General features: G+C 37.4%; 1 protein-coding gene across 4 annotated transcripts in view; it reads left to right on the top strand.

Moving 5' to 3' along the window:
* The window catches only part of LOC134208663 (uncharacterized), a 49,231-nt gene that overhangs the window by 17,947 nt on the left and 5,877 nt on the right, over positions 1-25,407 (top strand). The window contains exons 2-3 of one of the 4 annotated variants that reach the window (XM_062684433.1): positions 11,786-12,104; positions 18,124-18,406. In XM_062684433.1, coding sequence (XP_062540417.1) covers positions 11,801-12,104; positions 18,124-18,406 — 587 coding nt within the window. In that variant the 5' untranslated portion in view covers positions 11,786-11,800. Of the gene's footprint in view, positions 1-11,785; positions 12,105-17,940; positions 18,407-25,407 lie in introns of all 4 variants that reach the window. The other 3 variants (XM_062684431.1, XM_062684430.1, XM_062684432.1) reach the window with 3 other exon arrangements.

The following is a 25,407-nucleotide window of genomic DNA, read 5'->3' as shown; positions in this document are numbered from 1 at the left end:
TGAACGTTTTCTCTTCCAGTACGTTTCATAATAAAACTGATTTTTTTATATTTTTATAATCTTTATTAAGAAGACTTTCAATCCTAGGCTGGCTTGCTTCCGATTTATAGAGAAAATGGTGGTTGCAGCTTTGTTGTAATTGTTGATAATTACAATAAAATAATGTAAATTCGTTTTTCGAAAAAAAATGTTCTGTATACGAATCATTTGAATTCATATAAAAATAAGATAATTATTTGAATTTATATCCAGAGAGAAATAATTCAGAACCTAACAAAGTTGCTCAAGTTTCGTAAAATGTGATCCTGAATCTTGAATTTGATGCAGAAATAGCTTTGGAAAACTCTGAAGATTTTTTTTCAGAAATTTCAACAGAAGTTAAATTTCGAAAAAAATGATGGTTTGTATCATGTTGTGTGGTTCGTCGTAGAGATATCTCCGAATTATGTCAAAATTGACGTGACAAAAAATGGATATTATAGATACAGAAACGATGAAAAATGACCACAAGTGAAGTTCTTACCCTTATAATGCTTATTAAACGAGTGCTCAAGAGTATAATGTATTCAATAATGGCTAGAAAATATCCACATAATTGGGTAAGCATAGACTTCAAACGTGGAGTCCCTTCTCAACAACATTTTTCTATCGAAAACCAAACCCTAGGCCCTATAAATTCCCACGCGCAAAGCGTCAAAACCGTTATGTAAATCCACGTCAAATCCGCGAGATCCGCATAGTCGTAACAATTGTGCGCTTTATATACGGAGTTGTCTAAACGTATGCCCAAGCTTCGCTGTGTGGTTCGAACCCACTCTGCGCAAATTACTTCTTTTTTAATTGAAAACATCTATCATAAGACGGCCTTTTGAAATTTATGACGATTTCTTGTGACAAACTTCCATAAAGCATTTGATTGAAATTCCTCAGTGCAGAATTACTTTTGACTTGTCTTGCTTTTCAATTTTTGTTTTCGAGACTATTATTGGATCCTGAATTAAAAAGCCTGGTTCCAGTACTCCTTAATTTTTTGTTTTCAACACTTCGTATTTTAACATTCCTTTATTCATGGAGAAGAAGATCATAGTTCACATGAATTACAAGTAACCTGGCGAATTCCACGATACACTTGGAGCTTTATTGGTGCAATTTCTTTAATTTATATATTTTGCTAACAGATTTAAATTAAAGGTAGGTACAAATGATTTTTATTTTGAAGTTTTTTTTACAAACGGCGGTGCGAAAATAGTGACTTAAGTGACCATTTTCCGAAAAATAGTAACTTTAGTGACTTTTGGATGCAAATAGTGACTTTTTAGTGACTTGGCTCAAAATAGTGACCAAGTCACTAAAAAGTGACTCGCTACCAGCCCTGCATTAAGCAAAGTTATAGAAAAACCTTCGCAATTGAAGTCCACCATACAACATAGTTTGAAATTCAGCTTCTGGAATGTGTTATTGACAAACTACTAAATGATCGAACGCAAATTACTGAATGATTGTTAACATCCTTGCGACGGTGCTCAACGTTCAGTTCGGCTGGAAGCGATTGGCGCAGGATCGAGTCCGGGGGATACTCCATTCGGCGTAGGTTCATCGAAGTGATGTAGCCCATCAAGTATCAAGTAGTGCAAGGCGCATGTGACATCACATCCCTTAATATTTTCATCAAAATCGAGACGTCGTGTGACACCAAAAACTTCATGATGTTAAAAAACAATGATGGCCACTTGGGTTCTATCCTGCCACATCACCCATAATCCGGATGACCTATGACCTTCAGGTATCACACAACGCGTTTTGAACCAAACATTCTTCACATAGTTTCGAGACCATCCATTCTGGCAAATGGTGGGTGCAATCAATAGTGAAAGTCGTCTGTGGCCTCCAAATATCCCAGAAACAATCCTCCGGAAAAATGATCCGTAAAAGTGGCCAATTACAAAAATTCATCTCAAAGCATCGCGATTTTGTCGTAACCACCCATCCTGGTGAATTGTGTATGCAATCAATATTTTAAGTCTTCTGTGACCCCTTAAGAGCTAGATTACCGGGCGCGAGTATTAGTCATAGCGCAACTGACAGGTGACCAAGTTTGGTAGCGCGGTAAGAGCGCTGGTATTTAATGGACTGTCAAACGTCACAGTGACTGATACAGAAATGAGTGACTAAACTAAAATTACATCACAGTGCGGGTGATCAAAGTCCACGCGCCCGGTAATGATGCTTTAATGCACCCGAAATGGTACTCCGGAGGATCCGGATAATCCGTAAAAGTGGTCAATTCCAAAAAGGATTCACGGAGGAACTTCCGGAGAAATTCCCGGAGAAACTTCTTATGGAATTCCCGGAGAAACTTCGGGAAGAATACTCGGAGGAATGCCCTTAGGACCTTTCCGATGATTTACTTGATAAACTTCCGAATGGATTATCGGATGATCTCCTGGATCAACTGTCGGAGGAAGTTCTGGAAGAACCGGGGCACCGCACAATGAACACCACCGAGGAGAATTACATCCTTGTTGGCGAGTATGCGTTTTTTTCGCAATAAAGGTGAGAAATTTTGGAGTCCACGTACCGACCTTCCAATCACTTCCGTTTTATTTTCTCACGTTTATGTTTAGTGGTTTTTTGTAAGACTGACTTGCAGGGCCTGACACTATAATCAAAGTTTTAAATAATTTACTTACTTTGGTCTGACTTCTTCAGCTGAATTAGGCGCTTAACCACACCTATGGGTAATCACCGCTTAAGAGTTAAGTAAAGGTGAAAAAATTTGCCCTTAGAGTACTCTCACTGATACCCGAACGATGATCAGCTGCCCATGGAAACAGACGATAATGTAAGCCGCATACAGAAGAAACCCCTTCATTCCTGTCGGCATTCGCAGTTGTCCACGCTGGGGGAGCGGGGTATCTTAAACCTACCAAAATCTGTCCACGTGGTATATGGACAGCTCCTGAGTAGGAAACTAAGGACCACTAACTGGGGTTCATTTTATTCGTTCATAATGGTATGGCACCTGATCTCCCAATTCTCATCGATTATTGACGAGACAAGACAGGGAATTGTTCCATTCTCCACCTTATCTACAAATGAAAGAATAATGCGCGGATTTTATTGATATTTTTGTTAGCAAGTCAAAACGCTTTAAAATCAGTGTTTTTCATCCTTTGGATTTTGATAATATTGTGAATACGCGTTGAATAACCAAAACTTTGACCTTACATCTTTGTGCTTATGTTTCCGAAAAAGAACCAACTTATAGAACATAGTTTATAAAAAATCACCTGGTTAGAGATGAACAAAGCTACCTCTTTATTATTCTGAGTTAAGCTTTAATATTATATTATTATATTATTTAGTTCTGGATAACTTAGTTCAGATGAGTGTTCTTGCGCAAAAAAAAACCTATTTTGTTTGATTTTTAACAGTTCACAGGATGTCGATTGCATACTCAATAAACTATGGAGCAATATCAGAATATGTTATTGAAGAATGTAAGACCCAAAACTCTCAGAATATTTCATGTAAATACGCGACATTGATAATCGATAAGCACTATTCGATCACTCAGTAGCGCTAATTGCGCATATTGATCTCATGTAAACGAAGCTCCATTAATCGGTTGTCCATGTTAGCACCCAAATGAGTGTATATTTAACATTACGCATTTCATTTGAGTACAATAGTTACCTATTATAAACCCTATAACAGGCTCATTCTTCACTCAAACACGAATTGAACGATCCGAAAATGCAAAAAAAAAAGATCTTATTTCGGTATCAGTCACAATATGTTCTGCTTCGACTAGCAAGATAATTCAAGGACTCCAAATGATGACGGTCTGTATTTCGATAAAATAATCATTATGAACGGTTTAATAACGCTTCAATGCAATGGGGCCATAAAATCCTGGCCTGAAGCTTTCCCCGGAGCTGACAACTATTTCAATACTCCCTATACAGTCAGTCAGGGCTCTAATTTTAGACTAATTTGCAACAGCACCGCGCCAGTCGGTCGACCACGGGCCACGGCTATTATAAACACTTACACATCTGGTCTGTATGCATGCATGCATGCATTTTGCACCGTATATGAATTTGACTGGCAACTGCACCGACTCAGCGTCAGTTATATGTCATTTGCTTTATACTGGGGCGTTTGCAGTTTTCCATGCCTTTTGTGACAAACCATGGAAACTGGATATAACGTTCCACTTAGAAGGGGATAGGGTTACTGAATACGGTTGTAAAATTTATTTTTAACCTCATTCCACATTGGTTTCCCTAGTTTGGCTTTCAAGAAAAGCGGAACGACTCATCCAGCGAAAGGAGTAATGAAAGTTCCGCTCCCTATATACCACACTTCCGTTGCCATTCTATGCTGTTCCGTGATGCAATCGGTTTGAAAATGTGGCGGAAGTCGTTTGCCATAACCTTATTCGCTCGCTCACTCACAAAAGTATCCCCAAGCCGTACGGTACCCAAGTGCATAAGAAACCCTTGAATAGCTGTTTCATCATTTCCAATATCCTGCCATGGTGCTCTATAGTCGTGCAGTGTCCATACGAACCGGCACCCACAAGCACGGTGTGTCAAATACTGTTATTATCAAACACGAATGTTCATTATGCATGACTTTCGAGGGTGGATGTTATTGTCTGTTTCCTTGGTAACAAAACGCGCCGACCATTTTCTAGGCACTATCAAAATCGTCGCCAACATCTTTATTCTAAAATTATGTTAGTTTTATTAGAAAATAATGTCAATCTGCATTAAAAACAGGGCTCAATTTTGGGAAATAATGTGATTATTGAGTATATAAAATTTTGTTCACAGTTGATTTGACAGATCTTATGGCCATTTCTGCTGGCGACGATTTTGGCGTCAATTTGTTTTGCGACGATTTCATATCGTCGCGGCCGATAAGGTGGGAAATTGATAATATCCAAGAATCAAACGTGTAAATTGAAAAATAATGAGAGATTTTTACCACAGATACAAAACAAAACCATACAAAGCATATTTTTTCGCGTAAAACATCACGTAAATCCTAAAAACCGTGTAGAAAACGACCTAATCAAAAATCGATTTACGCATTCTTTTCGAGTTAGCCGACCTTTTCGAAAAAAAACGCATAAATTCCGAAATCCACTCAAAAACTTAAAATGAAGTGGCCAGTAAGTCCCCAAGCCGCTGCTCTAAGGCCACGGCAGCTACCGGGGTGGACTCACAAGGCCTCTTTTATAATATCTCCCTAGTCCTAAGGGTCGTATAACTTACTTCGGAGATAATTCCTTAGTTTGTGATTTTAGTCAGATTTTATGTGGTGGAAAAGCGAACAAATACAAAGTGCAGTGAATCAATGGAACACAAGATTTTAGGCCCAAACGAACAACTGTAGATCGGAGGGCCATACAAAATTTAATAATAAATTTTTGTTTTTTTTTGTTTTAACGTTTTATGTACATATATCCATGTGCAAGAGGGGTGAAGGGGGAGGTAAGGGTCTGTTCACAAATTACGTAACGCTTTTGGGGGGAGGGGGAGGTCCAACTTGCGTTATACTTTGTTACACTAAAAGGTGGGGGAGGGGGTGGGTACTACCAAATGTTACGCATAACGCGAATAAAAATTTATTTGAATGTTTTTTTTAATCACTGATTGGAGTATGACTGACATTTGAGGCATTCCACGGGGGCATGTCAGTCGATCCTGAGCGACCATTTCGAAAATATTTGAAACTCTGCACAGTTTTTCAATTTCATCTAAATCGTCATTTTTCGATATCAAATCTTCATATTGAGTCACGACTAACTTTTCAAAAGGGTGTATGTGAAAATGGTTCAAAAATATTTAAAAAGCTGCACAGCAAAAACGGAATGTTCGATTGTTATGATTTTTTCAGCAAAGTTAGACAACTAAATGGTGATTCTTAAGAAAATGTGCACAGTAAAAAAAAATTATTTTTGCCTTTAAAAATATCATTTTTGTCACAAAAACTCAAATATCTCAAAACCCTATCTTTTTTCGAACGTAATTTTTTTAGGGAAAACGGTCCATTATATTAGCTATCTACCATAAAATTTGGTGATGGTAAACTAATAAACAAAAAAAGTTATGACATTTCAAACATTTCACAATTTTCACATTTAGTAAAAAAAAAAATTTTTTCTGTGTAAGGTATTTCGAGAATTGCAGTTTGATGCAGATTTTATTGTTAAGGGACGTGATTTAAACAAGTTGTTTTCATGATATTTTGATTTAATTATTCATAGCATCTATAAGAAACTTAGACACGATCCAGTGTTGTGATAAAAAGTATTGATAGTGTCATAATTTTCATTGCACGTGACTGGCGAAAAATTCTTTTAATAGTGTTGAAAACTTTTGATAATAACGTTTATAGAAACATATCAGAAATGTTATTTTTAAGACAAAAGCTGCAAAATCAAAGATTTATATACTCGTGTACGTCTATAGTTTACCTGCAAAAATATACCTCTTAGAGAATAGACTTTATGATCGGGAGGAAACGGGTATCTTCAACAACAACAAATGCATGATAGGTACATACCATGACAATGCTCACGAAAAAGCAAAAAATTACTACTACTAAGGTTGTTAAAGATCTTATAGTAATTTTTTCTTCAGTCAAGCAAATGACACCAAACTAGTCAGTAAAAACTTAAAAGTGATTTTGTTTATTGAAATATTACGAACAACATGAGTAGCCGCTTTCTCAACTGTTGTAGGCGGTTTGATTGAAAAAGTGTTCAAAAGAGTTACGAAATCTCACCGAAAGCACCATAGATAAACTGAAAGCGACTGGTTATGCTCCAATGTCCACATTGAATACAAATTTACGCATTTGCACGTCCTGCCGTCTAAACGTTGACAAAAGAGCAATCTGTATATCATCGGTTGAGCAGAGCGCAGGAAGTTCGAAAACGACAACAACTGAGGAATTGCCAGATGTATCGACAACAACTGAGGAATTACCAGAAGTATTAAGTGCTGAGAGCCTTGCCACCGTACCATCAGCGAAATCTGTTTCAACAAATCAATCGGAAGATGAGTGTATCCAAAAGGTCAACATCGAACGCTTTAACGAGGGCATAGCTGGGATAAAAGTGACTCCGATTAAATGGAGTAAGATAGACTTCGTTTATTACCCGGAGAAAAAATACCGTGAAATAAACGAAGCTGTACGAAGAAACCTCTTCAAATTAGGACCTGATGATGTGGAAAATACAGACTACGATGAGGTAATTATAAATATGAAGGAAAGGTTCTCGAATGCAGCCACGACAAGGAAAGAAAAATTATTGATTTTGTCGATGCTGCCAAGTTCGTGGTCTATTCAGGATGCCATTGATGAGTTCAAAACCAATAGAAATACAGTAAAAGAGGCAAAACAATTGAAGAATAACTGTCTTTTAACCAAAAATACTAGGTCTAGTACTGCATTAACAGATGAGACAAAAGAAATAGTAGTTCAATATTTTGAAGATGATGAAGTAAGTCGAGCTATGCCTGGTCAAAAAGATTATGTATCAGTAAAAAGATGGAAAGCGTCAAGCAATCCAAAAACGATTAATGATGACGACTTTGAAAGAAGCGTACACACGCTTCAAGGAAATTCACGATAATATTAGAATAGGGTTTTCCCCATTTGCAAGCCTTCGGCCAAGGCAATGTAAGCTTCTTTCCAATTCAGGAACAAATAATGTGTGTGTGCACAACCCATGAGAATATTAATCTTATTTTACATAGTTTGAAAAGAATCAATTTAACAAAGGATATTAAAATGTTAACTGGTAGTCTTTTGTGTGAAAATACAACATCAAATTGCTATCTACGATCTTGTTCGGATTGTCCAGATTCTTCATCATTGGAAAATACTTTATTCGCTGAGTTTGAAGAAAAATATATTGATCAGTTATCATTTGAGCAATGGGTGACCACGGATAGGTGTGACATAGAAACTATTGTAAAACCTGTAGATGAGTTTGTGTCATATTTTTGCTTGAAATTAGAAAGTTTAATCCTCACGATTTCATTAAAACAGAACAATCCAGCTTTTAAAAAATACGAAAAATACATTACAAAATGGTGAATTTTTAGTCATTTGTGATTTTCTGAAAATTACAGCTTTGTATTGCAAGATGAAGTGCAGTCCCATCACTGGAACGTACAACAAGCTACAATTCATCCATTCGTTATTTATTTTAATGGAAGTACGCAAATTGAACACTTAAGATTTATTATAATTTCCGAAGATTTAAGACACGATTCAGTATCCGTAAACTTGTTCATTGAAAAAATGATTAACTTTTTACGCGTTGATAAGCATAAAGCATAAAAGAAGTCAAAAAGATATATTTCATGTCTGATGGAGCAGCGTCGCAGTACAAAAATCGTAAGAATTTTTCGAGCCTATGTCAATTTAAATCAATGTACGGAATTGATGCAGAATGGCATTTTTTTGCTACATCACATGGCAAAGGTCCTTGTGATGCTATTGGAGGAACAATAAAGCGCATGGTCACAAGAGCAAGTTTAGCCAAAGAACGTGAGCATCCAATTAAAACTGCGAAAGAATTTTTGATTGGGCAAATCGTAGAAAAGAAAAAGATTTAACCAAATTATCATTTTGTTTTACTACTACTGAAGAGTACGAAATAAAGGCTTCAGAGCTCAGCGAGCAATTTAATAACGCGAAAACGACCCAAGGAACCCAAAAATTTCACTGTTTCATTCCATTGTCGGAAAATAAAATTAAAGCAAAACTATACTCAAACTGTGCTGATAATAATTCAAAAGTGTTCGATATTTTAAAAAATTTGAATAAAAATAAATAAAAAATAAGTATTAATAAACTGTTTTCATGATATCATAACCCATACCAAAATTCAAACCCAAAACTCTTAGAGTTTCTATAACAACATTGTGTAACTGCCACATTTAATTTAATACTTAGGATAATATTAATTCATTTTTATTTATTTATACATATAATATTTATACATATAATATACATAATATCGATGAATACATAAATATGGAATATCATACAAACAACTTGTTTAACTCACGCAAGGCCCTTAACAATAAAATCAGCATCAAACTGCGATTCTTGAAAAAAAAATACACGGAAATTTTTTTTTGTTTACTATATGTAAAAATTGTGAAATGTTTGAAATGTCATAACTTTTTTGTTTATTAGTTTACCATCACCAAATTTTTATGGTAGATAGCTAATATAATGGACCGTTTTCCCTAAAAAAATTACGTTCGAAAAAAGATAGGGTTTTGAGATATTTGAGTTTTTGTGACAAAAATTATATTTTTAAAGGCAAAAAATTTTTTTTTTTACTGTGCACATTTTCTTAAGAATCACCATTTAGTTGTCTAACTTTGCTGAAAAAATCATAACAATCGAACATTCCGTTTTTGCTGTGCAGCTTTTTAAATATTTTTGAACCATTTTCACATACACCCTTTTGAAAAGTTAGTCGTGATTCAATATGAAGATTTGATATCGAAAAATGACGATTTAGATGAAATTGAAAAACTGTGCAAAGTTTCAACTCAATAGAAAATCATGAATTAAAAATTTTCTTAAATTTTGATGCTGTTGCTTGGAATCGCTCATTTGTATTTTTTTATTCTGATAGATAGCCAGTTTTGCTCAAAAATTGTTGCTAAATTTCGAGGCATTTTTGTCTCACGTATTTTATGATTAGATCTAACAAACCAAGTTTAAGTTAATAGAGGCAAGAGGGTTTTCATTGTAAGCAATTGCGTTTTAGCTTAGGCAGTTCAATTTACAAATTATATCGTTAACGTATATTAGTCATTATCGAAATCAAGCACATAGTGGGACTGATATGCGTTAAAATACCAAGCGAATATTGTATTTCTTGACAGAACAGTTCCGATGCTAAACTATTTAAATGGCCTGCATTCTTGATATCCTTGCTTTTTCATTATGTGGCGTCTTTCTAAAAGTATTCAAAAAATTACAAAACCTACATGATTCATATGCTCTAGAGAAGAAAAAAAATCTGCCTTTAAAATTTTCACAGTTACGCGTTATATGGGGGAGGAAGGGGTTCCAAAAATGTTACTTTTTGTTACGAGGGGGAGGGAGGGGGTCAAAAACCCGGATTTTTGCGTTACGTAATTTGTGAACAGACCCTAACATGGGCGAGCTCACCGGTCTATTGCAGCCGTTATTACAAACAAACGGCCATTGTTCCGCGGGTCCGGAGGATGGTCCTGAAGCGCGCCCTTTCTTCTGGTCAGGATTCGAGCAAGCTGACACCAACATGTTCTGGAATGGCACAGTCTTTTCAATACGTCACCACTAACTAAGCATTCCCTACCAGAGGACACCACATCTTACCACTTCATTTTCACTGTAGTTTTTTATCCACAACACTCGCTCGAAATAATGTGTTTCGATCAAAGTAAGCCTAAATCTATTGACACTAACTTTTTGAAATGGTGTTTTATCAACCGTTGTGGTGTGCACTATTTTGAAACGTAAGTATAATCTTTTTTGGTGTTTGAAAATGTTTATCACTTTTCGTTGTTTAACACTTTTGAAATTGCAAAGCTTCCCGATTCTTTTGTGAAACGGACGAAACCGACCCGTCTTTTCTTCACCATTCGGGACCAAACTTGAAAATTGAAAAGAGTGTTTCTTCCAGTAGCTTCTGGAAGCCTTTCTTCATACGGAAAGAGTTTTATAACGGATGAGTTCTCGGAGCAACGGTGATTTTCTTAAACACTAAACAAAATTGGATTACTACTAAGTATATAAATATATTTAGTTAAAGAATAAATTCCGATTGACGGCTACATGCTAAGCCTTAACATTCCGAACTGGACACTTGTTTTCCAATTCCTTTTTTATAATTCCATGTAAATAAATTTCAAATATAAATATGTAAATAAAGCGTCTTAATTGATAAAAAAAATTGGAGAATATTTAATAAATAAACAAAAAAAGTTAATAGATAATTAAAGGGAAATAAAAGAAAAATTAATTTAAAAATAATAAAATTTACAAATGGTCGGGGTTCAGCCAAAGCACACCAAGCGCCAACGAAAAATTACCGATTTTTCTGCTCAAACTTTCGTTTATCAGATTTAATTGATCGCAAATCGTATTGGATATTTATCAACCCCATAAATGAGGATATCCTACTGCAAACGTATGCTTAAATTTATAAGAAACAATTTCCGTTGTTCTTGAACGAACAAAATATCACAAGTCAGTCAAAAAGCCGCTTGGTGCGGTTTGGCTGAACCCCGACCAAATAAATAACTAAAGCATCTGAATAAATAAACAAAATCTACTATGGGAATACATAACAAAAAATAAACAAATACAAATAATAAATAAAACTACTAAGCGTAAAATAAACATTATAATCAAACACAAAACTGTGGGAACATACTATAATTGTTAATTTAAAAAAGAAATATAAAAACGCAATTAAAATTTATAAAAATGATATCCTCTGAACTATCAACTGGCTAGATGTAGCTACGTTATTACCAAAATGGGTGGCGATACCACCCAAAAACCACCCATCCTAGACCGGACCGAGAAACGAACACGCGAGGCGAACTGGAGATCATTGTGTATATTTAACATCTTTTTTTAAATTTTCGCAAAGGCCCATTTCATTTCGACACACCGTGAAGAGCCGAGTCTGTTAATAATGGCGGATTTTAGCAACCTTTCCCTTTTCTCCATTTCCTTCCAGCAATGTTCCACCAGCATGAGATCTGGCAACGAATCCGACTGGGAGCCCCTGCTCGAAACGGACGCAAAAAGCACACCGTCATCGAGGAGGCCCCTCGCTGGGGCAGGCTCAGGAGCAGGCGCCTGTGCGGCTAATAGACGCGACAACAAAGGCCACCACCACCATCAGGAAAAATGTGGCCGCATCAAGCTCGGGGTGCTGGTAGCGCTGGTGTTCGTCACCTTCTACCTGTCGCTATCGACGATCAGCATACGGCCGGTGGTGCACCAGATGGTGGTCACCATTCCGGACGATGACGAAGATCTTCCAGGACCAAGAGGTACGTACACCGATGGCTGCTTGGAAAGGGTAACCCGTTGTGGGAAAAGTTGCGCTAGCTGCATCCGGCTACTCGTGTTAGTTGAACGAGATACTGAGATAGCAAAATGCTAACAATGCGGCTTTGCACGAATCCCACCTATACCCCTGTTTCACATTCTCACCATCATTCACCACAAACTTTCATTGTTCTATTTTTCACGCTATGCGTTATTATTTGAATTCATTTTTATCATTCTTGCTGATTTGTCCTAAGTATTATGATGAGTTTATTGATTATTTTAATGTTTGTTTTGAACAGTAAAACAGTTGCGATGACTTTTTGCTATGATAGTCTCAGAATCAAAGAAAATGTTTCAATATTATATATAGCCCCTCCCCTCGGATATGTGATCTTGATGCGATGGGTGGGCTTACACCATCTTGTTTGATATTCTCTTTTCCAGATTTTGACACATGGGCTTTATCGAAACTCGAATCAATTTCAAATTACCGATGACTGAGGCAAACTCGTTTGCCGAGATGTGGTTATTAATTTTAAAGTCTGCATGATCATATTTGCTTAGATATAGGATTCCCAAACTGTGGGTTGCGACCCCCAGGGGAGTCGTGGGCTGATGAATGGTGGGTTGCGAAAAACTTATTTTGATTCATACTTTTAAACATACTTTGTCCCAGAAATCTATTCCAGCTAGGGGTTCCATTTTTCCCGGGAATTAACTTCCCGGGAAACGGGAAATAAAATTTTAACTTCCCGGAATTTCCCGGGATCTCGGGAAATAAAACAATTATGCAAAACTCAAAATCGTAACGTGGAATAATAAATTAGAATAAAAATATACTATAGACAAATTGATACTTGCTACATTGTGCAAAAATGATTTAAGAGTCTGAATTTTTTTCTCTGTTTAGTTTGATAAGCGTTGCCTTTGTCTGCGAAACGTTCGCTATATCATGAGCATTCGATGGCGAAGTTTCAGCATCTGCTCTCGTTAGAGAGTAAGATCTGCTGTGTCCAGATGATTCCTTGATTCTTCCTTGATATGAAGGAGAAGACAACTTTGGCAGGATTTGATCTGTTATTGTCGGAAGGTTTCTAACATCAACCATTCTGGTACTCGTCTGTATATTTTCTTAATGCAAACAATATTCTAGTCAAATTTTATTTATAATACGAACCTTGATACGAACACTTAAGCACATTTCGCCTTTGAATTTGAAGTACGTAAGCATTATTTTTTTTTCAAATGCAAAAAAATACTTTCAGACGAGCGTTTTATGGCCACACCTTACAAATCCTAACTATCAACGGGCTTGGTAGTCGTATGGCTACTGCTTCTGCCTCATACGCAGGAGGTCGTGGGTTCAATCCTAGGTCCGTTCCATTCTCCTACTTTGTATCTTTCTCTATATTTCTCATGTTCTAGCAATCGCTAGAACTGGAAATGGACTTCATACCGTTCATTACTATTCCTATACCTTCAACTTGAGTATCCTAGCAGTAATCTGCTCGAATTGGAAATGAGCTAAGCCCGTTTCCTACATCCAATTAGAAAATCCATCAGTTGCTTTCTCCTATCTATTACATTGGCAGCTCGTTAACCAAGACGGACCTCTGCCTCTCGAACCTAACCCAAAAATTCCTATAAATGCCGCATGAACTCGTGGCAAGTGCAGAGGTATATTTGGCTTGCAGTGGGCGAGTGGTTGCATCAACATTCCCTCCCCCTCCCTACATTGACTTGAATTCTGAAGTAACAGGCGCCAGTATGACCTTACAAATGAGATCACCAGTGCTTGTACATTGAAGATGTGTGTTAGTCTCAAGCAAACATTTGTTGGTTCCCTGTGCAAGAACAGCTGATCTGGTTATAATGGAGTAGCAACTACGAGCAGTCAATCAAGCTCAAGCGTACCTTAAAAATCCTAATTAAATATTAATTTATTATTTCTGTCAAACTTTGTTTGTAATTCCGAGCAGTACCAGAAACGCAAAAAATTGCATAAGTTTGGTGAGTTTTTGTTTTTAGACTGTTGTAATGACCTTATAGTAAAAACTTAAAATATTGTACTCTGACATATCCAGACAGTAAATTCTCAATAGTTCATTAAAATTTAGAAAAAGAAAGACATATCTCAAAACAAAAACGAGTGTTTGGGACATAAGTCTGTTTGGAACACGTATCGGGGTTTGAATAAAAAAGTATTAAAAGTCTTAAAAATAAACCTCTGATAATATAACTACCAAAGCCGTCACTCCCCTTGCTTAATAGAAAATTTGTCGCTCTGCATAATTATTTAAATAACTTTGTTCTTGCTATTAAGTAATTTCATCAAATACTAGATTTTTATTTCGACTTCGTTAACAAGGCATTACTGGGCCTACTAAACTAAATAGACGACCGATGGAAACGTATGCTTTGCTTCGCCTCCCTTCAACACGCATTAGGGTTGAACCGTACAATACTGTAGCATCTACAGATAAGAACTTAATTTATAATATGGGGAGTGATCTTCTTTGAAAGCGAAATATGCTATTAAATAGAAGTTTCATCATGGGAACAGTGAGAAGATGTTAGTCAAAAATATAATTGACACTCCCTCATCAAATTTGCAAAATAAGAAATTTATTTCCAAATACTTTAACCATAGATCGTCGTCTCCAAAAATTGGTAAATACTTTAACATAATAATTTCCCTGGAAATTCGGGAAACTAAAGTGTGCATCCCGGGAATCGGGAATCCCGGGAAAATTGATTTCCCGGGAAATCGTTTCCGGGAATGGAATCCCTAATTCCAGCACATAGGGTAAAATGCCCAATAGTGGACCCCCTAGTAGCGGAATTTTGCTCTTCCTGTCATAAGCCTTAGAAATTTTCAACATATTGACTCTGCTTGATATCTAAAAACAAGCTCTGCATCTCCTCTTTACGACACATACATAAAACGCCCAAATACACGACGTTATTCGTTAAAATTAACATTTTAAAGTCTAACCTAATTCGCCCTATAGCAGACCTCATGAGGGTCCATAATAGGAAATTGCTTCCCTATAGTCGACACTTCATTTGATTTTCATGTCCCGTTTCGAGGCGTTCTTCTTCGCTATTATGGACCCCCCAAAATATTCCTATAATGGACACTCTCGTGTTTATTTTTTATGGAATGGTAAAAAATCATCTAATTTTACTTTCCATACACAGATAGAAAAATTCACTGAAATTTGAACTAAAAATCATGCACATAAATGGAACATCATTATTAGTGTAATTCCACGCGTGATATAGCCTAAATGTAAACAATATTCAACGTGAATCATCAATATTGCTTGCAAGTTGTACGCAAACTTGTTAGGAAAAGAACCGTTTCAGCGCAGAATAGCGTAGATTTTCGCATTTCAAGTTTTACGCGCTGTTTACTTTTCACAATTTTTTTCTGTGTAGCATTTCCAATGCATGTCATCAAATCATAGGACTGTAAGGTAGGTTCTCCCGATAGAATTTCATAGCAAAATGTTGACATTGTGCAGTAATAATGCAAAAATGGCTGGAGGGTCCACTATTGGTTGGGGGTCCACTATTGGGCACTTTACCCTAAATATGGATCTAAGTAATGTATACAAGACTAGAGAAAAACAAATTCTACCAAGGTCTTTTTTTATACCTCATTAAAGTGGTTTCTCATGCCTATGGTAAAATGCATTACTTCAATGACCAAATCCAATCCAAATCCAATCCAAATCCAATCCAAATCCAATCCAAATCCAATCCAAATCCAATCCAAATCCAATCCAAATCCAATCCAAATCCAATCCAAATCCAACCCAAATCCAACCCAAATCCAATCCAAATCCAATCCAAATCCAATCCAAATCCAATCCAAATCCAATCCAAATCCAATCCAAATCCAATCCAAATCCAATCCAAATCCAATCCAAATCCAATCCAAATCCAATCCAAATCCAATCAAAATCCAATCAAAACCAATCCAAATCAATCCAAATCAATCCAAATCAATCCAAATTCAATCCAAATCAATCCAAACCAATCCAAACCAATCCAAACCAATCCAAACCAATCCAAACCAATCCAAATCAATCCAAACCAATCCAAACCAATCCAAACCAATCCAAACCAATCCAAACCAATCCAAACCAATCCAAACCAATCCAAACCAATCCAAACCAATCCAAACCAATCCAAATCCAATCCAAACCAATCCAAACCAATCCAAACCAATCCAAACCAATCCAAATCAATCAAACCAATCCAAATCAATCCAACCAATCCAAACCAATCCAAACCAATCCAAATCCAATCCAAACCAATCCAAATCAATCAAACCAATCAAACCAATCAAACCAATCCAAACCAATCCAAATCAATCCAAATCAATCCAACCAATCCAAATCCAATCCAAATCCAATCCAAATCCAATCCAAATCCAAATCAAATCCAATCCAAATCCAATCCAAATCCAATCCAAATCCAATCCAAATCCAATCCAAATCCAATCCAAATCCAATCCAAATCCAATCCAAATCCAATCCAAATCCAATCCAAATCCAATCCGAATCCAATCCAAATCCAATCCAAATCCAAATCCAATCCAAATCCAATCCAAATCCAATCCAAATCCAATCCAAATCCAATCCAAATCCAATCCAAATCCAATCCAAAGCCAATCCAAAGCCAATCCAAAGCCAATCCAAAGCCAATCCAAATCCAATCCAAAGCCAATCCAAAGCCAATCCAAAGCCAATCCAAAGCCAATCCAAAGCCAATACAAATCCAATCCAAAGCCAATCCAAATCCAATCCGAATCAAATCCGTTACAAATCCAATTTTAGATTCTGATTTGACACCCAATACCTTCGGGTAAGACGTTGTCCAACTTTAAAAAAAAGTCCTTGACCCATCAACCTATCGCCACAATATAGTCCTTTCATAGCAATCGGGATGATAAAAAAAACAGCGGCGTGTTTAACCCCCATTTTCAATAGCATCTCTATCCTTTAACACTGTAACTTTTTTAAATAGGCTTTATGTACGTGTAATTACGGGGTCAGTCATCTAAGCGCACTTGTGCGCCGTGTAGTGTGGGTTCGACTAAGTAAGGAAAAAATGCTTTTCATTAAGCGAAAAACTCGGCACTCGGCACTCGATCGAAGACTGTGATCTCGTTCGAAAGTCGAGATAGTTTTATCATGTACATGATTTGTGTTATTAATTGGGTACAAACATACACTTTTTTGAAAAGTGTATTTTTTTTATTTTATTTATTGTGTATGATTTGATTAGTTTTAGGAAAGAGCTATTAATTACATAACGCTAAAATTGGCCATTTTCGTCCCCCTCCCTTCTATGTCATGCTTTCAATATGAAGCTTCTAAAAAATTGGTATGAATCGTCAAACTTCATATAATCCCTCCCTTCCCTCTATATGAGCGTTACGTAATTTATGGACATTCCCGTAATTCATGTCATCCCCTTTCCACGTATAGTTTCATTTACACCGATTTCGGCACTTCTTTCTCATCAAAATCACGAACACTTTAAATGAAATAACTATTGATTTTCATACGATTGGTTTTAATGTTTCCAATGTGTTTTTTTTTCTTTTCGTTTTGCCCTCGATTCTCAATTCAATGTTATACGCCAACCCACTCAACGGCAATAAAAACACCCGATTCCCGATGACCACTGAATGAAATTCTATGTTGCACGCTGGTTTTCTATCTGTGTATATTATCTAAATGCCAAAACCTACAATAAAATCACAATTGCACCATGCTATTTGCTGCAAACCGACCAACCCTAACTATTAAATCCATCAAGGCCTAGCCTCCCAGAAAGTAGTATTCCAACCCTCAATCAACCAAAACATTCCCGTTATTTCAAACTCAATGACTAATCCACGCCTCGTGCTCAACAAACAACCCAAACATTCCACAAACGACGCGCATGCTGCTGATGTTGCCAACACTTTGACCAACGCAACACCGAACGCAGTGCCAAAAGGATTTATCGTCTGGGGCCCGGGATGCAAGATCCTGGATTTGGATCCGCTGGCGGACGACGTAATGAGGCTGTTCCGGAAGGAGCAGTTTGTGCCCTGTTCGACGAAGCACCCACTGACCAGCATCGAGCAGCAGACGAGTTCGCACGGAAACGATACGGTGGTGCTACGGTTCCATCGGGATCGCATAGCGTCGCATCTGCCGCACTACATGAAGTACATCGAATGCTGCTACCAAAGCATCGAACGATCCGGGATCAACGATAAGGCTGATAAAAACTATAAGTGAGTATACCTATAGATTTTCTTGTTCTTTGGTTTATAACGATCAGGGATGTTTGGAGTGCATTTTCAAAAATATGTATAAATGAAGGCCAACTTTATTAAATCTTCGGGGTAAACTACCGATTACTGTCTTGAATTTGACTCATTTCTGGCATTTTTGTGTCAGTTGCACAATATGCCTTCCGAAGGTTTAATTCGATTCAATCCAGCCCTTAAACGTTCAGAAAACAAGCTATATAGCCATCACCAACGTTACCATTTCGAGGCGTTTTAACATAGAGGTACTCCGTAGGTAAGTGACAGAACTTCTGCATGCGATCCAGAGCATCCTTACGAATTCGCGCCAGCCAAACATTTTTGCTTGGATTCTGAGGAATGAGATACTGTACAACCAAATCTAAAATGGATCCCATGATGACATGGATGTTCTGGGAATCCAAATCGGGTTAAAAGTCCCTTTCTTGAAGGTGAACGGCATTCCTTCGTTATACCAAGGTTATCAGCCTCCCTCCCCCAGTGTCCAGGTAGATCCTTCCTTCATACGTTCCTGTTTACCTGCCCATCTTCACCCAGAATAATTAGGTCAGTATCATCGTTCAACACCACTTCGAATTGATACACAATTTCCATCACTGTATGCTCTTGATTCCTTTATCTTCTTTATTTAACAAGACATCAAGATAGCTTTCACCTGAAAATGTAACGAATGTTTAAGCCCACCCAGCGCAGCGCTCTGCTACTCGATTACCAAGCTCCATGATTGGGTACAACCTTTTTTAGTTATCCCCAACTGACCGTCCAAAATAAGGAAAATATGGATGGAATATGTGAACCAAATTACTCCCGAGGACAGCAGCGCATGAACGAGATTCATTTATAAAAAGAAGTTCTATCTTTCCAAGCTCCTCAATCGACCGACCAAGAAGGTCTTCACTAACGAAGGCCATCATGGCCGATGTCCATGTAGCGGTTTTTAAGCTGCGCGCACGCGTGTCCACGCATGGTACACAGCATCAAATAAAGTAATTCACACGTATACGTGTGCACGAGTGTGCACGGTAGATGCCAACTACCAGCCATGATAACACGGGAACCCTCAAGTGCTTTCATCATTTGAACCGTTTGTTTGAGAAACTGCATATGTAACATTTTTGACAAAAAAAAGGATTTTTATTATTAATTAGGCCTATTACTATTCTAAATTCTCGTCCGAAAATACGTATTCTGGCAAAAATACGAAAAAAAATGTTTTGTTCAAGGTTGTATGATTTTTCTTCGTTTGTTTGAGAAACTATGTGCACGCAGTGGCGCCGGGAGTGGGTAGGACAAGTAGGACATGTCCTACGCACGAATTTTCCTGGGTGGGACAGACAAGGCATTGTCCTACCCATGATTCTCGGGAGAAGACATCGTCTAGGTAATTGTTTTAGTTTCAATACTGTGTGGTAGATCTGATATCCAGGTGTACAAAAAATCATAAAGTACTAGACAGTTTAACGTATTATTAGTTTGATATATTAAAAGTCCACGAGAAAAAGTTTTGTAGAAACTAGAAAGGATTTATCCAAAACTTGAAAGTCAAAAACGACTTAAACTAAATTCCCCAAAAGAGCAATTGAAGATCATACAATTTCCTGGGAGTAGATTGCTACGATGCATAGAATTTTCAAAAATTTTCCGAGGTAGAATCTAATCTAATCTAATCTAATCGAACACACACGCAGCCAGTATCCTGGAAAATCATTGAGTTAGATGACGCCCAATAGTTTTTTCGTCAATATTGGGCTTACAGCATACCAGTGGTATGCCATAAACGTCAAAGCGGCCAGGCCCACTGCATTGTGTTTGCCGCAGAGATGCAGCTTGAGCTTGAGCTTGAGCTTGATTGACTGCTCGTAGTTGCTACTCCATTATGACCAGATCAGCTGTTCTTGCACAGAGAACCAACAGATGTTTGCATGGGACTATCACACTTCTTCAATGTGCAAGTACTGGTGATCTCATTTGTTAGATCATACCAGCGCCTGCCACGTCAGAATGCAAGTCAATGTAGGGAAGGGGGAGGAAATGATGATGCAATCACTCGCGCACTGCAAGCCGAATATACCTCTGCACTTGCCACGAGTTCATGCGGAATTTATTGGAATTTTTGGGTTAGGTTCGAGAGGCAGAGGGGTTCGTCTTGGTCAACGAGCTGCCAATGTGATAGATAGGAGAAAGTAACCGATGGAATTTCTAATTGGATGTAGGGAAAAGAGTTTTATAGTTCATTTCCAATTCTAGCAGATTATTGCTAGAATACTCAAGTTGAAGGTATATGAATAGAAATGGAAACGGTATGGAAGTCCATTTACAGTTCTAGCGATTGCTAGAACATGAGAAATATAGAAAAAGATACAAAGTAGGAGAATGGAACGGACCTGGGATTGAACCCACGACCTCCTGCGTATAAGGCAGAAGCAGTAGCCATGTGACTACCAAGCCCGCTACTTGGCACTATTTCCTTCTAAGTTCCAAAAACTTTGAAACCAAATCCACTACCAACAGTAAAGGCTGGATCACAATAGCGCGTCGCGCTGGGCGTTGAAGTCAGCGTTTTGTACTAAAACGCAACGAGACGCATTCACGCTAACAATGCAACTTTCGCGTTGTGCGTTTATTTAACAACAATAATGATTAAAACAACAATGGCTTTTAAAATGCATGATTTATTGCTCATCAGATATTATTAAATAAATTGAGAAAATTATTAACGAACTTAGTATTCAGAAAGAATATCAAATCGGCTATAACAATTATTATAAAAATCCTGTATTCTTCCATGAGTTTTAAAAAACTAGAATCATACATCTGAATGCAATCTTTCTCCAGGAATTCCTTCGACAATTGCTCCAGGAATTCTATCCGGAATTATATCATGGATTCTTTAGGAATGCCTCCAGCAACTCCGAAGAAATGTCTTCGGCTATTCCACCATAAAATTCTCCGGGAATTGATCCGAAAACTCCACCATTATTTACTCCAAGATCCTCCTTTATAGGTTCTGCAGGGAATTTCGTGCTGTTTCTCAAAAAAAATCTGAAAAATTGCACCGTGGAATTCCTAAGAGATATTCCTTGGAAATTCCGCAGACTTACCTGGGAATTTCGCGAAAAATCTTCGAACTTCTTGTGTAAATTCCATAAAATTGTCCTTGAAAGTTTCGAATAATTTCTTGTGAACATTTCAAAGAATTTCTTTAAAAATTCCACCGAATATTTATACAGAAATTATACCGAGAATAAAATCAACAATGGAATTTTCGGAGAAATTTCTAGAATAATTCCCAAAGAAATCTTGAAATAATTCCGGTGGAAAATTTAGGATTTCTGCTGGGAGATCCTCTCGCAGTTTTTCCAAAAATTCCTCCGGGAATTCTTCCAGGAAATCCACCGGCAGTTCCCAGAGGAACTACTAGTGGAGCTCCCGGATGAATTTTCAGAAGAACAGCCGGTGGAATACCCGGAGTTGAATTTCTAAAGGAACTTCCGAATTTCTATTTTCCGTGAAATTCCTAGAATTCGTTATCGAAAAATTTTCCTCCGGTCCACTGGGTGTTATGTGTCCTGTCTGTTGTCTATGTGTTAAGTGTTCAGTCTGTACGACCTTTGGTCGAAGACGGTGTTTCTGTCTTTTTAAAATTCCTTGTGAAGTTCTTGAAGAGATTCCAGCAGGATTTCTTGGAAAAACTCTTGGAGGAGCTCCCCGAGGAACTCCCACAAGCATTTACGGAGTAATTCCCAAAAAGAAGTCCTGTAATTTTTTTTAGAGAAATTTCTAGAGGAATTTCCGGAGAAATATCTGAATGAATTCCCGGAAAAATACCAGGAGGAATCAATGCAGAAATTCACAGATGAATTGTTGAAGAAATTACAGGATGAATTCTCGTGGGTTTGTTCTGAAGAAACTTCTGGAAGAACTCTTGGAAGATATTCTGGAAGAACTCTCAAATTAATTTCCGAATGAAATTCTGGAGTAAATTCCGAGTGAAGTCCGGAAAGAATTCCTGGAGAAATTCCTAAAGAAATTTCTAGAGGAATTCTTGAAGGATATTCTGAAGTAATTGCAAAAAGGATTCAAGAATGAAATCCTAGAGGATTTCGCTATTGAATTTATGGAGGTATTTCCTGGAAGTTATCCCGGAGGAATTAAAGGAAGAGTTCCTGGAGGAATGCCCGGAGAGGTTCCTAGAAGAATTTCCGAAGAAATTTTTTATAGATTTACAAGTGAAATTATGGAGCAAAATCGGAGGATTTCCGTCATAAATTTCTGAAGGCACTTCTGGTGGAATTTTGAGAAGATATTCCGTATGTATTCTTGAAGGAAACCTCGAATGCATTCCTGAAGGAAATGCCAAAGATTTTTCTGGAAGAATAGCCGAAGAAATGTCTAGAAGTAAAACTTGGAGTGAAGAAAAGAAATCTTCAAGGAATTTCCTCATGAATTTCCTAAGAAAAAAATTAGTAAAGGATTTCTAGATAAGGAGGAATAACAATTACATGAGATGGATTTTCGAATTATTTTCAGAGGAATTTATTGATAACTTTCCGGAGGAATTTAGAACTTCTCAGGGGAGCTTCCTGGGGAGGGGAGCTGGATCCTGTATACCCTAATAAGTTGTTGGGAATCTTTTGAATTTCAACCACCTATTTCTGAGTATAATGGGATCGTAAAGTGCACATGTTTAAGGGAATTCATTTCAGTACCCATTCAATCTTTCCACAATTTAAGAGGGGGGGCCTGTGTGCACGCACTTTGGCGAGCTTAGAGTTTTGCACTGGAAATACCCTAGGATGTTGAGTTTTGAGAAGAAGAAGTTGAGTTTTGCCAAAAACTATTGATATGTATGGAAAAGATCGAAAGTATCGGTGCCAATTTGTTCAAAAACAGTTTTTATTGTTTTTTTCGAAGTTGTGTAACATGGATATATGCAGTTTCTCAAGCTTCTTCTTCTTGCTGAAATGCGTGCGCCACACCCTCCCCCCCAACCACAAAAATGAAAAAAATAAAAAATGAGTCCACCTAGCGATGGTGAAAGGCATCACGTTATATTTGCACTTTAGGGAAATAGATTGCATTATTTCCATCATTTCTCATTTAGTAGCATTCATTTCAATGCATTGCACCAATTTCCGAAAAAAAACATTTTTGCCTTTCTCGTACAACTAAGTTGTACCGAAAGGCTATCATTTCACTCCGAAAACGAACTTTTTATAGAAGCCTCTGAGATCCATAGTATTATATACCAATCGACTCAGCTCGACGAGCTGAGCACATGTCTGTCTGTCCGTGTGTATGTATGTGTGTATGTTAGGGTGGCTCAAAAAACACTTTTTCAAATTTGTTGATGGGCCGCCCTCTTATTCGGTTCTATTTGATGCCCTGATGCTCTGGACAAAATTTCAGCCAAATCGGTCAACGTTTGGGCGGTGCTAAACTCGTTGGAAGTTTATATGGAAAAATGTATGCAGAAACATCCCAAAACAGTGATTTGCAGTTGGACGGCACAATTTACGATCAAGAACCATAATACTCATTCAGTTCTTGTAAAATAAAATACAGAATGTTATGCTGAAAACCGCGAGAAGATTAGAGTTTATTAGGCAAAGATATTAGCATTTTACTGGAGTGTTGTAGGGGTGAATTTATTTCTTTTCAAAGGTAAAAGAAACGAAATTTGCTCAAACCCCACTTCACAGAAATGCTAATAACTTAGCCGGGCAAACTCTAATCTTCTCGCGGTTTTCAGCATACCATTCTGTATTAAATTCTCCATGATCTGAATGAATATCACAGTTCTTCATCGTAAGTTGTACCGTCCAACTGCAATTCACTGTTTTTGGATGTTTCTGCATACATTTTTGCATATAAACTTCCAACAAATTTAGCACCGCCCAAACGTTGACCGATTTGGCTGAAATTTTGTCCAGAGCATCAGGGCATCAAATAGAACCGAATAAGAGGGCGGCCCATAAAAAAAATGAACAAAGTTTTTCCCATACTAATTTGAGCCACCATAGTGTATGTGTGTGTGTATGTGTGTGCACAAAAGCTATAAAAAACATTAGACAACTTTTCGAATAGAAATCCTTAACCGATTTTCTCGCAACAAGTTTCATTCGACAGGGGACAAAGCCTTGTTGATCACTATTGAATTTTATAACGATCGGTAATTGCGTTTAAAAGTTATGAAGAAAATGGTACATCGGACCATATAAACCCCATATAAGGTTGGTGTCTTAACTAAATGCGAGAAAGGCACCACCAACGCTAGGTGGATTAATCTGGGTTTTTATTTTAAACTAGCAGACCCGACGAACTTCGTTTCGCCTAAAATTGTTTTACTCTCTGATTAGTTCTCGAGAAAAGCACAAATGTCTGTTTCATTTACATGGAGCCCCCTTTCCAAAGGTGGGAGGGTCTCGAACCATCTTTAGAATCTTCCCCGGCCCCAAAAACCTCTGCATACAAATTTTCACGCAGATCGGTTTGGTAGTTTCCGAGTCTATAAGGGTCACAGGGTCAGACAGACAGAAATTCATTTTTATGTGTATGGATTTTGTTTCCAGAGGAGGGACCCTTGGCAAAAAACATGGTTTGTTAATAACTCTGGAACGCAATATCCGATCAGGTCTAACTAGGCCACAATCTGCGTCGAATGCAACTTGTTGCGAGAAAATCAGATAATGCTCAGTACAAAAAAGATTGTCTCACATTTTTTTTACACATTCACACACACATATACAGACATCACATCAATCCGTCGAACTGAGTTGATTGGTATATAACACTATGGGTCTCCGAGCCTTCTGTATAAACTTCGGTTTCGGAGCGGTCCTATAGCCTTTCCGTATGCTTAGTATACGAGAAAGGCAAAACAAATAAAATTCTCTTCCATTGCTTTGTATTTGATGGGATAGACATAGTTTTTTAAAACCCTTTCAGGCCAACGGGGATGGATG

The sequence above is a fragment of the Armigeres subalbatus genome, chromosome 2 (genome assembly GCF_024139115.2).
Source record: "Armigeres subalbatus isolate Guangzhou_Male chromosome 2, GZ_Asu_2, whole genome shotgun sequence".
NCBI classification, from domain to species: Eukaryota; Metazoa; Arthropoda; class Insecta; order Diptera; family Culicidae; genus Armigeres; species Armigeres subalbatus.
The sequence above is the reverse complement of the archived record's forward strand: the minus strand, read 5'-3'. Positions and strand labels throughout refer to the sequence as shown.